Source organism: Lithobates pipiens, unplaced genomic scaffold (assembly GCF_037356315.1).
Source record: "Lithobates pipiens isolate NorthernLeopardFrog02 unplaced genomic scaffold, aLitPip1_a1.2 Scaffold_24, whole genome shotgun sequence".
Lineage (NCBI taxonomy): Eukaryota > Metazoa > Chordata > Amphibia > Anura > Ranidae > Lithobates > Lithobates pipiens.
In genome coordinates, this window is record NW_027507786.1 from 25,506,686 (window position 1) to 25,523,583 (window position 16,898).

The 16,898-nt window shown below is 49.6% G+C and overlaps 1 protein-coding gene across 10 annotated transcripts in view; it reads left to right on the forward strand.

Moving 5' to 3' along the window:
* LOC143929734 (uncharacterized) overlaps window positions 1-16,898 on the forward strand; it is a 49,136-nt gene extending 32,238 nt beyond the window's left edge. For 5 of the 10 annotated variants that reach the window (XR_013262589.1, XR_013262587.1, XM_077453723.1 and 2 more), the window contains exons 3-4: window positions 14,569-14,660; window positions 16,571-16,897. Coding sequence is in view for 8 of the 10 variants with exons in the window: in XM_077453721.1 (XP_077309847.1) it covers window positions 14,569-14,660; window positions 16,571-16,675 (197 nt within the window). In the remaining 2 variants the exon portion in view is untranslated. Of the gene's footprint in view, window positions 1-14,421; window positions 14,468-14,568; window positions 14,661-16,570 lie in introns of all 10 variants that reach the window. The other 5 variants (XM_077453726.1, XM_077453724.1, XM_077453727.1 and 2 more) reach the window with 2 other exon arrangements.

Consider the following 16,898-nt stretch of genomic DNA (forward strand, 5'->3'; position numbering starts at 1 on the left):
ACGTCCTGGTCGCACTCCGGTGGAGTGGACACGTCCTGGTCGCACTCCGGTGGAGTGGCCAGGTCCTGGTCGCACTCCGGTGGAGTGGACACGTCCTGGTCGCACTCCGGTGGAGTGGACACGTCCTGGTCGCACTCCGGTGGAGTGGCCAGGTCCTGGTCGCACTCCGGTGGAGTGGCCAGGTCCTGGTCGCACTCCGGTGGAGTGGACACGTCCTGGTCGCACTCCGGTGGAGTGGACACGTCCTGGTCGCACTCCGGTGGAGTGGCCAGGTCCTGGTCGCACTCCGGTGGAGTGGCCAGGTCCTGGTCGCACTCCGGTGGAGTGGACACGTCCTGGTCGCACTCCGGTGGAGTGGACACGTCCTGGTCGCACTCCGGTGGAGTGGACACGTCCTGGTCGCACTCCGGTGGGGTGGACACGTCCTGGTCGCACTCCGGTGGAGTGGACACGTCCTGGTCGCACTCCGGTGGAGTGGCCAGGTCCTGGTCGCACTCCGGTGGAGTGGCCAGGTCCTGGTCGCACTCCGGTGGAGTGGCCAGGTCCTGGTCGCACTCCGGTGGAGTGGACACGTCCTGGTCGCACTCCGGTGGAGTGGACACGTCCGGGTTGCACTGTGGTGTGCAGTCAATACCGCGTACACCTACAATAAAAAAAGAGAGGAATTAGATTTAGCACCTTCACCTACATTTCATATATTTTTCTTTGTAAAACATCAAATTATGGAGAGAAGAGATGAAAACGCTGGTGCCAGAGACCATGAATAAACTCTACAGGACAGGGACACAAGGAGGACTAATGTTGTACTTTGTATAAAAATGCTGGTTGCCTGCCACTCATCCCGACCCACTGGATGGCAATAATGGCATGAAAAATCAGAGGGGCTGGTTGTACCCAGCCCGTAATCAGCCTGCCCATACATGGTTAGAATCTTGGCTGGTCCTTGCTTAGCCGGGTGAGATTGGAAGTGTCTATGGCCGGCTTTAGGAGCGCAGACACTTCTAATGACAGCACTTGGGGTAAAGGCATAGTGCATATTAAAATGCTGATGGATAATGAATTAGTGCGGTTTTGTTTGTGTTGGTTTTGTCCGTCTGTCTGGCCTTGTTTACAAGGGTGATGAGGCCCATATAACATGAACGGGACGTTTCTACAACATCTGTATCTTCCAGGTGCTGCATGCAGGCAGTCCATTGACAATGAGTAGAACGCACAGCTGCACGCACGCAGCCACTTCTCCTAATATGACATGTACTGTCTGCATTCAGGGCCATTCGCCCACACCCAGGACCGCTGGGTCCTGGGTGTAGGCGAATGGCTGGGTGGGCTTGGTGGGCATTGATAGGTGACACTGGTGGGCATTGATAGGTGGCACTGGTGGGCATTGATAGGTGGCACTTTTGGGCATTGATAGGTGGCACTGGTGGGCATTGATAGGTGTGATAGGTGGCACTGGTGGGCATTGATAGGTGGCACTGGTGGGCACTGTTACTCTATAAATGAGGCATAATCGCCTCTTCCTTTTCAGGGTCGATGTCCCTTTAAGATGAGCCGGTGATCGGCTTTGTTCTTCTCCTGTCAGCAGAGGAGAAAAAAAAACGATCACTGAGCTTTTGTTTACATCATGTGATGAGCCGTCATTGGCTGATAACTGATCACATGATAAGGGGTCGGGATTGGCCCCGTACTCGGATCGGTGGTCATCCGAGTCTCAGTGACTCTGTGATCACGGCGCCCTCCGCAGGGAGCGTGCACAGGGGGATGTCATATGACGGCCTCCCGGGAACTCACATCCGCGCTGTGCCCATCATTTGCCCATAGCGCGGATGTCAGGGGGTTAAACAGGTGGTGAGGAGGCAATATAACACCTTCTTGCCTCCTGTCAAATGCCCTCTGAAGAGCGACTTGAATGTGGATTGCTGTTCAGAGGGCACAACATGTTTAAATGAGCCCTAAGGCAGTTCATACAATCCGTTATTTTTTGTCCATTCAGTAGGGAACAGGAGGGACTATTTCATGTTTTCTTTGGGGCACTGCTAAGTAATCTTCTGGTTTTCAACAAGTACAAAATCCCGGGGAGACGGTGCCAATAAGAGATCTATAACTGTCCATCTGCGTGTGTATGGACCTCCCAGTAGTGTGCAGACGTGGATTGTTGGGGATGAAAATAAAAGATTGACATACATGACTACAGAGGTGCAATCACAATGAGACCATCAAAGAGACAGCGGGGGAGGGATCTGGGTCCCATGTGGGATGGTCGGATGGTCATGGGGGGCAGCATTATCCGCACTGCCCATGGGGGGAGCGGCATTGTCCGCAATGCCCATGGGGGGAGCGGCATTGTCCGCACTGCCCATGGGGGGTGGCATTATCCGCACTGCCCATGGGGGGTGGCATTATCCGCACTGCCCTTTGGGGGACGGCATTATCCACACTGTCCATGGGGGGGCGGCATTGTCCGCACTGCCCATGGGGGAGCGGCATTGTCCGCACTGCCCATGGGGGGTGGCATTGTCCGCACTGCCCATGGGGGGGCGGCATTATCCACACTGCCCTTTGGGGGATGGCATTGTCCGCACTGCCCATGGGGGGCGGCATTATCCGCACTGCCCATGGGGGGCGGCATTATCCGCACTGCCCATGGGGGTGGCATTGTCCGTAACTGCCCATGGGGGGCGGCCAGAGGCGGCTCTCTAATTAGGCAAATTAGGCGATCGCCTTAGGCCTCGCAACTCATCCCCTCGATCGCCTAATTTGCCTGACCGGTGCGTGTGAGTGGCAGCGAATATCTCCCGTCAGTGTCCCCAAACTAGCGGGACGAGTGAGCGGGATGAGCGAGGCTCAGCAAGCAACTACTGAACACAGTGACAACGCTGCTAGTGCTATGTGACCAGCGCCGCGCTCTCTGCCTCAGGCTCTGCACTCTCCAGCGCCCCCTCTCTGTGTCCTCGAGGCTCCAGCGCTGCCTGAGGACAGATTATAGAGGCGGAGCTGGCGGCCTCTGCTGAACCCAAGAGGGATGGATGAAAGCACGGACATGCAGGAGTTCCTTTTGTCGGGTGTGGAGGGAGGTGAGCTGACAAGTTTATGGGGGCACTTGTGACTTGTATGCAGGGACTAGAGATGGATGAGGGAGGGGGCAGTGAGAGCCGTGTCTGCAGCACAGGGGGCAGTCCTGGTGCTGTGCTCTTCAGTTGCTCTATGCATGCCACTGCAAAGTGGTCTCTGCAGTGCTGGAGCAATAAATTAGGGCTCAGTCACACCATATACCAGTTTTATACCATTTGCACCCCTCCCATGTCATACTACCCCCATACTAACCCCCCCATACACTCTGCACCCCTCTCATATACATACTACCCCCCATACACTCTGCTCCCCTCTCATATACATACTACCCCCCCATACACTCTGCACCCCTCTCATATACATACTACCCCCCCATACACTCTGCACTCCTCTCATGTCCATACTACCCCCCCATACACTCTGCACCCCTCTCATATACATACTACCCCCCATACACTCTGCACCCCTCTCATATACATACTACCCCCCCCCATACACTCTGCTCCCCTCTCATATACATACTACCCCCATACACTCTGCACCCCTCCCATATACATACTACCCCCCATACACTCTGCACCCCTCTCATATACATACTGCCCCCATACACTCTACACCCCTCTCATATACATACTACCCCCCCATACACTCTGCACCCCTCTCATATACATACTACCCTCCCATACACTCTGCACTCCTCTCATGTACATACTACCCCCCCATACACTCTGCACCCCTCTCATATACATACTACCCCCCCCATACAATCTGCACCCCTCTCATATACATACTGCCCCCCATACACTCTGCACCCCTCTCATATACATACTACCCCCCATACACTCTGCACCCCTCTCATATACATACTACCCCCCATACACTCTGCACCCCTCTCATATACATACTACCCCCATACACTCTGCACCCCTCTCATATACATACTACCCCCCCATACACTCTGCACCCCTCTCATATACATACTGCCCCCCATACACTCTGCACCCCTCTCATATACATACTACCCCCCATACACTCTGCACCCCTCTCATATACATACTACCCCCCCATACACTCTGCACCCCTCTCATATACATACTACCCCCCATACACTCTGCACCCCTCTCATATACATACCACCCCCCACATAGACTCCCCACTCCTCTCATGTACATACTACCCTCTGTCATACCCTCCATTTTCCTCTACTACACATGTTTACCACCATTGTACCGTGCCATCATAATAGCATCATGGACAAAGTAATGCCCTGGGGCCCCTACTAGGAAGATGGTGACCTGTGGCATACACAGAGCACCGCAGAAAACAGTGAGTGAGGCTAAATTATGCTACATATTGGGCATGACTTTTTGGTCTGATTAGAAATTTTTGTCTAATTTAATTTATTTTTCTTACAATTTTTTTAAAACCCCAAATGTTGTTTTTTGGTGAGTTTTTTGGTTTCTTTGGTGAGATATCAGGGGTCTAAACAGACCCCTGAAGTCTCACTTTTGACACAGAGAAAGGGACTGAGGACAGATATTCCCCAGTCCTTTTCTCTGTAGCCTCAGCTTCACTGCAAATGAATGAACAGGAGACAAAGTCTCCTATTAATTCATAAACCGAAGCAGAGAAAACACAGCTTACTATGCTTCAGTTATGATTGAACACAGTGAGTGATCAGTACCGATCACCCATTGTGTTCATTTAGAAAAGTAAGGGCTGGTAAATGACATATTTACCAGCCCCTTTATCTGAAGATCCCCCAGTCAGCGGGAGAGAAGAGGAGGGAAGCCAGCAGCACTGTGGGGGAGGGGGGGTTATTGCTTTAATTATTTTTCTCATGTCTGAGTTTTGCCTAAGGCCTCACAAAGCCTAGAGCCATCTCTGGGGGCGGCATTATCCGCACTGCCCATGGGGGGGGGGCATTATCCGCACTGCCCATGGGGAGGTGGCATTGGGGGCACTGAACCAATTGGCACCTTTGTTTTGTTTTTTGTGGGTTTACATCCACTTTAAATATTGCTTATAAATGTGTGTTTATTAGGATTGTACAATAAGTACATGGGTTGTGTGTATGTCAGGGGTTGACAAATTTGCTTTGAATTTAGGAGCCAGTTTTTGTTTTTTTAGAGTGGTATGGATTGTCAGCTCCCGGGGTAAGGCCACTCATTTTCACCCCCTATCCCTAACTCACAATGGAGCACCCAGTCAATAACTCCATTGAAACGCTGTTACATCAGGGTTATGGGCTGACCAGAAAGAGAGTAAGGCTGGCAACATATGGAACTGGTTGCCACTGGCAGGTACGTGGAACTGCCAGATGGCACCGGCAGGTGACACTGGTTTGGAACTGGCAGGTGGCACTATTGGCACTGGCACTGATTGGCAGGTGGCACTGGTTTGGAAGTGGCAGGTGGCCCTGGTTGGTGATGGCAGGTGGCCCTGGTTGGCGGTGGCACTAGTTGTCACTGGCAGATGGCACTGATTGGTGGTGGCACTGGTTTGTGTTGGCAGGTGGCACTGGTTGGCGGTGGCACTAGTTGGCACTGATTGGCGGTGGCACTGGCAGATGCCACTGGTTGGCGCTGGCAGGTGGCACTGGCAGGTTTTACACGGAGCACTCTGTTACTGAAATGTAACAGAGGAGCTGTCAGAATTGAGCTTAAAGCGGAGCTCCACCCTAAAGTGGACCTTCCGCTCATTGGAACCCTCCCCCCCTCCGGCGCCACAATTGGCACCTTTCAGGGGGGAGGGGGGTGCAGGTACCTGTACAGTACAGGTATCTGCATCACTTCCGGCGTAGATTCTGCAGAATCCACGCCCCTTTCCGCAGAATCTACGCCCCTTTCCGAAGGTCCCCCGCTGCCTGCTGGGAAACACACGGATCCCAGAGACAGCGGGGACCATCCTTATTGCGCAGAGCAACTCGCGCATGCGCAGTAGGGAACCGGGAAATGAAGCCGAAAGGCTCCACTTCCTGATTCCCATACCCAAGATGGCGGCGGCAGCACCCGAGAGACGATCGAGAGATCGGCTTCGGGTGCCGATATCGCGGGCGCGCTGGGCGGGTAAGTGTCATTATTTTAAAAGTCAGCAGCTGCAGTATTTGTAGCTGCTGACTTTAAAAAAAAAAAAAAAAAATGGCGGACTCCCGCTTTAATGTCGGAATGGGCGGGACCTGGCCGGGGTGTGAAACTGACAAGTAACAGAGAGGCGGTGTAGTGTCATATTTTGCTCCCCATCATAGAATGCTCCGGAAGTGACGCTGCGGCCAGAAATTTAGCACTGCGCATGCGCCATGCGTTCCAAACACTTGCGCCATGCGTTCCAAATGATTTGCGACAATGCAGACCAGTGAAACCGTCAGATAATGTCAGAGAAGTGAGGGGAGGTAATCCCCTCCCTGAGCCACAGTTACCCGCTCTCTCTCCGCCGCTCTCCGCTCTGTCTAAAGTTAATGTCACGATTACCTCCCCTCACTCCCGTGACATTATCTGACGCTTTCACTCAACTACATTGTCGGAAATCCTCTGGAACGCATGGTGCAAGCATTTGGAACGCATCGCGCATGCGCAGTGCAAAATTTCCGGCCGCAACGTCCCTTCCGGAGCGTTCTATGATGGGGAGCAAAATATGACACAACAGCGGATATGTCAGATTTGAGCTTGAGTCGAGGTGGGCGGGCCCCGCTCGGGGTGGGAGGGTCCCGGCCGGGTGGGCGGGACTCAGCAGCTATCAAACACCGGCCAAAGATTGGGCTGCTTAAGAAAAGAGGCGCGGCCACATACACGTAGCGGCCCGCCCAGATTCCATTGGCTGGTGTTTGATAGCTGCCGGGTCCCGCCCACCCCGGCCGGGTCCCGCCCACCCCGGCCGGTTCCCTCCCACACCGACATAAAGCTGAAATCTCTCCTTTGCTTGTCAGTGTCACACACAGTGCGCAGCCGCAGAGTGTGGAGGAGGGGGGAGGGGGGCAGTCATTGTTAATAGTGATAGTGAGTGGGCTGGTGGCAGCTTAGGCGCCAGGTTGTGATTTCTGGTGGCATTGGTGACCTGGCGCCTGGGGTTTGTGGAGCCCTGGTGTATGTCTTGTGTTGATTGTAACTAAAAAATGTCATAAAAAAGGACTTGATTTAAAAAATATGAAAAAAAACATATGTACCTATGGGAATGTGACCCCAAAACATTTTTTGAAAAAAAAAAAAATATGAAGAAAATAATATACTTTGAAAAAAAAAAGTGAAAAAAAATTTTTTTTTGAAAAAAAAAAAAAATTTATAAAAAAAAAAAAAAAATCTTTGAATAAAAACACTTACCAATCTCAGTGTCTGCATCCCGGTGATGTCTATTGGCTTTACAGCCGGAACCGAAACATCGAACGACGGCTCTGAAACAGCCGCGCACAAACGCTCGGGTCCTCTTCAGCTTGGAGGGCTTTTTGGTTGGGGTATCTGCAGGCTGGTCACTGACACCTCCTACCATGGCCCTTCCTTTGCTGGGTTTCTCTTTGATGTTTTTCAGAGAAACAATCTGATTACATTTAAATCGGTTCATTATTAAGAATAAAGAAACTCGCTTTAAATGTATGACAACAAATATTGCAATGAAATTGAATTGACCGAAATCAAATCCAATAATATCACAAGGTATCTCTCAGGAGAGATAAAAGCCAACCTCACTTGTCAGTGGACAGTCAACTTCTGATGAATTCTGCCCCAGCGTCTGAATATATAGGGGGACTCAGCCAATGAAATCACAGCGACTTTGGCTCAGCCAATCACAGCGACTTTGGCTCAGCCAATCACAGCGACTTTGGCTCAGCCAATCACAGTGACTTTGGCTCAGCCAATGAAATCACAGTGCAGTCATGTGACTTTTTTTTTTTTTTTGAAAAATTAACTGACGATTTTTCTTAAAGGAGCCAGTATACGGATGTAATAGGGATATACGGCTCCTGGAAGAACATGTTATTGTGAATGAGATTTAACCCTTACAGTCCCATGGCTGAAATAAAGATCTCTATTCTTATGATAACATTGTGAATGGAGCCTTAGAAATCCTCTCCGCACATCAAATCTTTTCATTTCTTTTATTTTATCGTTATTACACACCAATTATTTCTCCATGAGGGGGGGAGGGGTGATGAGCCTCACGCTGCTCCCCGGGGCCGCCCGCCGTGTGAAGATCCGTACCGCGCTCTACCAACCAATCACAATTGATAACGGAAGTGACGTTCAGTCGCAGCCATCTTACTATACCCCGCACTCCTCTATAGTAAGCATACACTGAGAAGGCGGACATCTTGTTACACCCACCGGAGTTTGATGCATAAATAGAGTATTTAGAAATCGGAATGTTTGGATGTTACATTTTAAAAGCCGCGGCAAACCTGCCCACCTCACACGTTTACTAATGTGACAGAAAACTCTGAGTTCAGTCCGTGGGATTTCACCATATAACCTCCGATTTTGTGTTTTATAAAAAGTGTAAAATGCAAAACTCCAGCGGGTGTAACAAGATGTCCGCCTCCCCCCCCCCTTCTCGGTCTATCCTCACAGTGGAGGAGTGCGGGGTGTAGCAAGATGGCGGCGACGGATCGTCACTTCCGTTACTAATTCTGAGGGGTCGCGGAATCTGACGGAACACCGGAGCCAGCGCTGCAGCGGTCAGTCCGCCCGATATTTTGTATGACCCTTCGTCTCTCAGCTCCTCCCCTATCACACAGGCTCCACCCTCCTCGCACTCATCTCCGTGGTAACCGTACACTGCAGGGGGAGGAGATAAGAGACACAGCCCCACCCCTCATTCCTCCTCTCTGTTTACTAATATGGAGGCGTCCAATCAGCGGCGGGACAAGTGACCAGCAAGGAAGGTGGGGCCGGTAGCGGAAGGGGCGGGGCAGGGATTGAAACGCACAGTGTCTGGTAGTCATGATCATCTCTCGCCAGGTGAGACCCCGAGGTATCGAGGGGGAGTGTCCACTATAGAGGGTCCCCCTCCCCCAACACACACAGAGGACCAATCATAGGCTGAGCTCTACTACCATCCCCCATCATCCCAGGAGGGACCCCAACTCTACTCAGCTATACAGAGGGGGAGGGGCAGTGTGAGAGGGAGGGGTGTCAGGTGAGGGGGAGGGGTGTAAGGTGAGGTGATGAGGAGTATTGATGGGAGGTTCTCTGTCGCTCTTCATGTGTCGGTGCTCTTCGATGAGGTGGGGGTGTATTTCTCGGAGGGGGAGGGGTGTAATGAGGAGTATTGATGGGAGGTTCTCTGTCGCTCTTCAGGTGTCGGTGCTCTTCGATGAGGTGGGGTGTATTTCTCGGAGGGGGAGGGGTGTAATGAGGAGTATTGATGGGAGGTTCTCTGTCGCTCTTCAGGTGTCGGTGCTCTTCGATGAGGTGGGGTGAATTTCTCGGAGGAGGAGGGGTGTAGTCTGGAGGAGTATTGATGGGATGTTAGGGAATGGGATGTTGGTAGGGGGCACACTTTAGTGACACTGGTAGGTGACACTGATGAGGCACGGGTAGGGGGGCACACTTTAGTGGCACTGGTAGGTGACACTGATGAGGCACGGGTAGGGGGCACACTTTAGTGACACTGGTAGGTGACACTGATGAGGCACGGGTAGGGGGCACACTTTAGTGGCACTGGTAGGTGACACTGATGAGGCACGGGTAGGGGGCACACTTTAGTGGCACTGGTAGGTGACACTGATGAGGCACGGGTAGGGGGCACACTTTAGTGACACTGGTAGGTGACACTGATGAGGCACGGGTAGGGGGCATACTTTAGTGGCACTGGTAGGTGACACTGATGAGGCATGGGTAGGGGGCACACTTTAGTGGCACTGGTAGGTGACACTGATGAGGCACGGGTAGGGGTTACACTTTAGTGACACTGGTAGGTGACACTGATGAGGCACGGGTAGGGGGCACAGACTAGCGGCACTGATGGGCACATATTGGGACCGATGTCCCTGTAACAGAAGCTGGTTACTGGCTGCTTTATTTTCTCCTTCCGCTGATTGTGAGAATAATGTTTACGGTTTACTTCTGTGATCAGCTGTTGGCTGAGAGCTGATCATGTGATAAAGTGCCGCAGCGATTGGCTCTTTACCCTGTTCTGTGATCAGCTGAGTGGGAAGAACTCGATGATTGGAGAGCGCGCCGCAGGGGGCACGTGAGCGGCACCATCACGGGAGGACATCTGTGGTCTCCCTCCCACCACCGGAAGGCCGCGCTGTAACAGTCTTTCTATAGCGCCGGTGGAAAGTAGTTAACGGCTTGCCGACCAGCCGCCGCGGTTGTACTGCGGAAACGCGGCTCTGCGAATCGCCGTCATGTTACGTTGCTTCCATATTCAGCCACTAGGGGCGCGCGTGCTCGTCCATGGAACCGATGCCATCACCCGGAGAACAGCGATCTGTGTGTTTCTTATCTGAGGGGAGAAGAGACAGATCATCTGTTCACACAGAGTATGAAGAGCCATCTGTCATCTCCCCTACACAGTCCCCTCCCCCCTTCAGTTAGAACATGTAGTAGAGGACGCATTAACCCCTTGATCGCCCCCTAGTGTTAACCCCTTCCCTGCCAGTGACATGTTTACAGTAATTGATGCATATTTATAGCATTGATCGCTGTATAAATGCCAATAGTCCCAAAAAATGTGTCAAAATTGTCCGACGTGTCCGCCATGTTGCCATCCCGGTAAAAGTTGCAAGTCGCCGGCATTACTAGTAAAAATAATAAAATAATAAATATGCCATAACTATCCCTATTTTGTAGACGCTTTACCTTTTGCGTAAACCAATCAATATACACTTATTGATTTTTTTTTTTCTACAAAAATATGTAGAATACATGTCGGCCTAAACTGGGGAAAAAATATTTTTTATATATCTTTGGGGGATATTTATTATAGCAAAAAAAACATTGCTTTGTTTTATTTTTTGTTTTCAAAATTGTCGCTTTTTTTGTTTATAACGCAAAAAAGAAAAAATGAAGAGGCGATTAAATACCTCCAAAAGAAAGCTCTATTTGTGGTGGGGGGGGGGGGCATTTATTTATTTATTTATTTTTGGATGCTACGTCACCCAACTGCATAATGGTCAGTTAAAGCGACGCAGTGCTGAATTGCAAAAAGTTCTCTGGTCAGGAGGGGGGGTAAAATCTTTCGGGGCTGAAGCGGTTAAAGTGGTTGTAAAAAGAAAAAGCACCTGGGTGCAGCAGCCCCCTCCTTATACTTACCTGAGCCAGTAATGTGCAGGAGGTCAGTGGCTCTCCCGGGTCTCTTCTCATTCATTGGCTCTGTATACTGTCAATCTGAGATAATGAGAGGGGGGGGGCTGAGCTGCACTCTGTGACTGGGCACACCGAGCAATAACTTGGGATGGAGCCCTGCTCAGGTGCCCCCCAGAGCAAGCAGCTGGGAAGGTCTGTAATTATGAACTGGTAATAACGGGAAGAACTACTCATGAAATAGATCTTTCAGATGGTGAGTTGGGCGGGGGGGCGGTAAAAACAGGCATCTGATGTAGTTTTGCAGTCTGGATGTTTGGGACTGAGCAGTATAGAGGTATATAGTGTAAGCTTTGTGCTGTCAGTGTGATCTCCCGCCCCGGGATTGGAGAGGTCTGTGCTGCTCACATAACATTGTCTCGCCTCTTCTGGCTGATTTCTGAGGTGCTGCGGCCCGATTCCTCCCATGATCACAATTAGGGTTGTCACCTTTTCTTCACCTCAAACCCAAACACTTGATCGGTGCACACCAATTTTTATTATAGTATAAACTATAGATATATTTTGGTATTAAATAATATTTCTAATCATATGAAGTTAATAACAAGAGTCCCCCTTTACGTCAGAGTCCACGGAGTCCCCCTTTTATATCTGAACTCACAGAGTTCCCTTTCACTCTAAGGGGGGACTCTGCAGACTCTGATGTAAGGGAGAATTCTGGGGACTCTAACATAAGGGATGCTCTGGGAACCCTGATTTAAGGGGGGACACTGAGAACACTGATGTATGGAGAGAACCCTGATTTACCTTAGTGTACTCTCTCAGAGGCAGGAGAGAGAAGGGGTAGACTTCAGACACGGAGGGATGGTGAGCTCACTCACCCTTTGGAAGTCAGCACCTCTCATCCAAATGTATCTGAGGCTGCTGGGCTTCAAATTTTCGGCCCCCACTTTCCTTTTTCTGAGGCACAGCACCAGGCATTGGAATGTGGGCAGACAAAGAGGAGTAGGGGGTGGGGGGAAGAGGTGCAGATTGAGCCCTCTCTCCTCTCCTGTCTGTGTGTGTTTTGTTGGGGAAGAGGGAATTGTTAGTGCTGGCTTTGGGCTGTGTGAAAGAGAGTGTTACAGACACTCTCAGCTTAGACAACTGCAGCCAGCAACCCAGCTGGGAGGCCATAGTACAGTTTAAATAATGTGTCTGGGTCTCAGACAGTCTGAAACCCGGACACATGATTCCAAACCCGAACTGTCCGGGTGAATCCTGGACAGGTGGCAACCCTAATCACAATAGTCTCTCTAGGGCTGAAACAACTAATCCATTATGAAATGAATCAATTACTATTTTCATAATCGATGAATCGGCCGGTAACCTAATGGGTTAAAAAAACCTAAAATGAGCCCTTTATAATACAAAGATAGCAAATAATCGCTACTATAAATATTCCTGTCACTGTTCTAAAGTAAAAAATGAACCCCTTTCAGTAGTGATTATCGGCTTTTTCTACTATAAAGGGCTCATTTTAGTTTTTTAGTTTTTAACCCCATTATGTTACTAAACGCGTTAGACCCGGTTCACATCTATGCGTTTTTGGTGCTTTTTGCAGAAATGCACTGCAGTTCATTTCCATGGTTTCCTATGGGACACGTTCACATCTGAAAGGGTCGGGGACTTTTAAACGCAAAATAATGCTTTATTGGTTCAATATACTTCAATGGAGAAGCTGCAGAAAAGCGTGTCATGTGTTTTTGCAGCAATTTGTGTGCCCAAAAAAAATGTAAAAATACAAATTGCAGAAAAATCACGTGCGCAAAAATCAAAACGCACAGCAAAAGGCACTGCAGAAACAGATCAAAAGCAAACTGCATAGGTGTGTACCGAGCCTTGTGCTGACCACACCGATCACTTTTCAGATGAGAATATTCAGACTAAAAATCTTTCTACATTCGCTGAATGAAAGAATTTTGTTTGAAATTTTCACTTGTTTTTAACCACTTCAATACAGGGCACTTTCGCCCCCTTCCTTCCCAGCCCAATTTTCAGCTTTCAGCGCTCTAGCGCTTTCAGTGACAATTGCGCGGTCATGCTACACTGTACCCAAATGAAATTTTTATCATTTTGTTCGCACAAATAGAGCTTTATTTTGGTGGTATTTATTCACGACTCCGTTTTTTATTTTTTGCGATATAAGCGCAAAAAAGCGGAAATTTGGAAAAAAAAAACAATATTTTCTTTTTTCTACTTCAATAAAAATCCAATAAAATCAAATTTTGTCATAAATTTAAGCCAAAATGTATTCTGCTACATGTTTTTGGTAAAAAAAAAATCCGTTAAGTGTATAATAATTGGTTTGTGTGATCACGGACATATGTACGCAAATGATCATGTACATATGTGTGCAGGTGATCACGTACATATGTGTGCAGATAATCATTGGGACATGTGATTTTAGTGGGACATATGTGGGGGACATGTTTTTATTATTAGGGACATGTGTTTTTATTATTTGGGGACATGTATGTTTTGGGGACATGTGTGGGGACATTGTGTTTATACTGTGTGATGTGTTTACTGTGTACACTAGACTGGTGATCAGTGAGTAAAAAGCTGTAAAAAGCAGCTCATACTCACTGATCAGCAGCCGGCTGCAGCGATCTGCTCTCCTCTCCTCAGCGATGACTTCTGTGTGAGGAGAGGAGGAGCCGATTGCCTAGCAACCGGCTGTTTGTTTACATCACATGACGGCCGTGATTGGACACGGCCGTCATGTGATCAGGAGGGCCAATCACAGAGCCCTCCTGCCGATCTGAGATGCGCCGTGTCCGGGTGACACGGGCGCATCGGGATCGCGCCGCTGCGCGGGCGCGCGCGCGCGCGATCCCGCTACTCCTGAATGACGTTCCTGAACGTCATATCAGGAGTAGGCGGCTCCCACCCGGCCGTATATGTGCATTGGCCGGGTGGGAAGTGGTTAAAATGAAGGTAATATCTGAATGAAAACCACATCCACTGTCTGAAAATTCCTTCCACTAAGACCTTTTCTGTTATTTCTACATTTTCCCCTCACTGTGGTTGAAAATGAACGTCAATTTGATCCACTTTTTTTTTTAAGGTTATTAAGCGATTAATCGGCCAACTAATGGATGGTGAAAATAATGGTTAGTTGCAGCCCTAATTCTCTCCCAGTGTTGCTGGGAGAAACCTTGAAACACAACGTACATCCTCCAAGCTAATGAAGCCAATCCTCTTTTATTCACAGATGTGTCCATCACCAACGTTCGCCATCCCAGCTTCACCATTCATGCAGAAGTTTGCTTATGGAACCGGTGTCAGCGTTTACCTGATGAAAAGGTCAGCTCAGCATTCATCATCTTGTTTTGTCGGAGAATAAAGGTGGGGGGAGGGGGAGAATGTTCCAAAATAGATGACAAAGTAGGACGTGTTACTAGTCAGCAAATCTAGGACAGGTAAGTCCTGCATATTGGTGACTACATATCGGAAGTGAAGGCCGGGTTCACACTTGTGGGAATTGGATGAGGGTTTCCCCGCATCCATTTCACATGACGGGAGAGTGTGACCGGCTGTCATTGGAGCCGCTTCACACATCTCCGGGGCGGCTACAGAGCGCACTGCAGAAGGGTCCGGTGTGTCTTTGGCTGTTTTCAGGTCTGAATTGAGGCAAAATTCTGCCCCCCCCCCATAAAAAACGGAGAACAGGGGCGCTCCACAAACCGTGTGAACCCAGCCTTAAATCGGAGCTCCGCCCAAAAGGGATGTACTGCTTTTACCACCCCCCATTACCTAGTTTCAACAGGTTCCTGCACCCACTTCTGCTTGGGCAGAAGTTCTCACCCCTCCCCCCTGCAATTTTCTGGGAAACGTCACAGGTCCCAGAAGATTGCATGACCTGTGGAGAGGCAGCCGCCTTTTCCAGGCTTTACTGTCTCAGGGCCGCTCTGTGCAGTTAAGTAGTATAACATGTTCTTCTAAAGTCTGTGGTTTTTTGTTTATTGAAAAACATAATTTTAAGGTTCAAAGCAAGTTTCTCGGCCCCCTAGTATTTCTGGCTGTGGCCAATGTAAGTAAGGGCTAATCATTTATGTAGAATTTACAGAAGCAGCTGGGACTGGTGTCTAGCTATGGGGAGGAGTGGAGGATCAGCCCTGCTTTAACCACTTAAGGACCGCCTCGCGCCAATATATACGTCGGCAGAATGGCACGGCTGGGCACAATCACGTACCGGTACGTGATTCTTTAAGTGCCCAGCCGTGGGTCGGGAGCGCGCGGCTGGCTCCCGACCCGGTCCTGTGATTTGTGGCCGCGGGACCAGCGGACCCGATCGCCGCTGGTGTCCCGCGATCGGGTCACAGAGCTGAAGGAGGAGGAGAGGTCTGTGTAAACAAGCCTCTCCCCGTGCTTCCCTGAGGGGCTGTCACCGATCGTCTCTTGTTCTGGGCGCGTCTCCGATCTCAGTAAAGAAACATCGGCTCTTTACCCATGTGATCAGCTGTGTCCAATCATATGTAAACAAGGAAATGGCAGTTATCTGCTTGACTCTCTCACTGAAAGAGTGGGAGGAGAGAGCCGATCAGCAGCATTTCCTCACAGGGGAGACCTGTACATATCATCGGTGCCGCCTCATCTGTACCCCATCTGTACCCCATCGGTGCCCCCTCATCTGTGCCCCATCGGTGCCGCCTCATCTGTACCCCATCTGTACCCCATCGGTGCCCCCTCATCTGTGCCCCATTGGTGTCGCCTCATCTGTGCCCCATCTGTACCCCATCGGTGCCGCCTCATCTGTACCCCATCGGTGCAGGAGAAAAATGACTTATTTACAAAATGTTCTAACAGAAACAGACTTTTTATTTATTTTTTGTTTGTTTTACAATATTTGGTCTTGAGTATTGAGGTGGTTAATGGCCCCTTTTCATATCCACCAAATCCTCTACAATTCTGCGGCAGTGCTTAGTATTATTCTTAAAATCAATCCCTGTGTCCCCATGGAGCTCCTTGGATTTCAGGCCCCTAAATGTGTCACATCTTCTTCTGTCTAATGGACAACGAAGCTCTTGATTCGAATGTCAAATGCTAGTTTGTACTGGTCCGAGGAGCTGGCATTTTACAGCTGTGTGATGGGAGGAAGATGATTTTCTTTTTCTTTAAACTCCCATCAAGTAGGGGTATGTGGTAGACTTTAAATTCTGATTCTGATTGTGCCGTCTGTAATCAATAACTGTTCATCTCCATTCTCTGTCCAGAGGAATCCTTCATGGATGACTTTGATGAGGGCGCTTATTACGAAGCTTTGGGCACGAGACCGGCACTTAACATGGACAAGCTGGATGAGTCCTACCAGAAGGTGATTGAATTGTTCTTCGTGTGCACCAGCGAGAACCCCAAGGAACGGCCTTCTGCACCTCCAATTGTGGAGGCCTTGGAAGCGCAGGGGGTCAAGTAGTCATTTAGAATTCTGTTTAAAGGTTTCTGTTGGAATGGTTTTAATGTTTTTAACTATGAGAAGGCAGCTTTGTGTTGCTGTAATGTTTTCTAGAATGGTAGATTAGAGCAATGGTGAGCTCTGCTCTT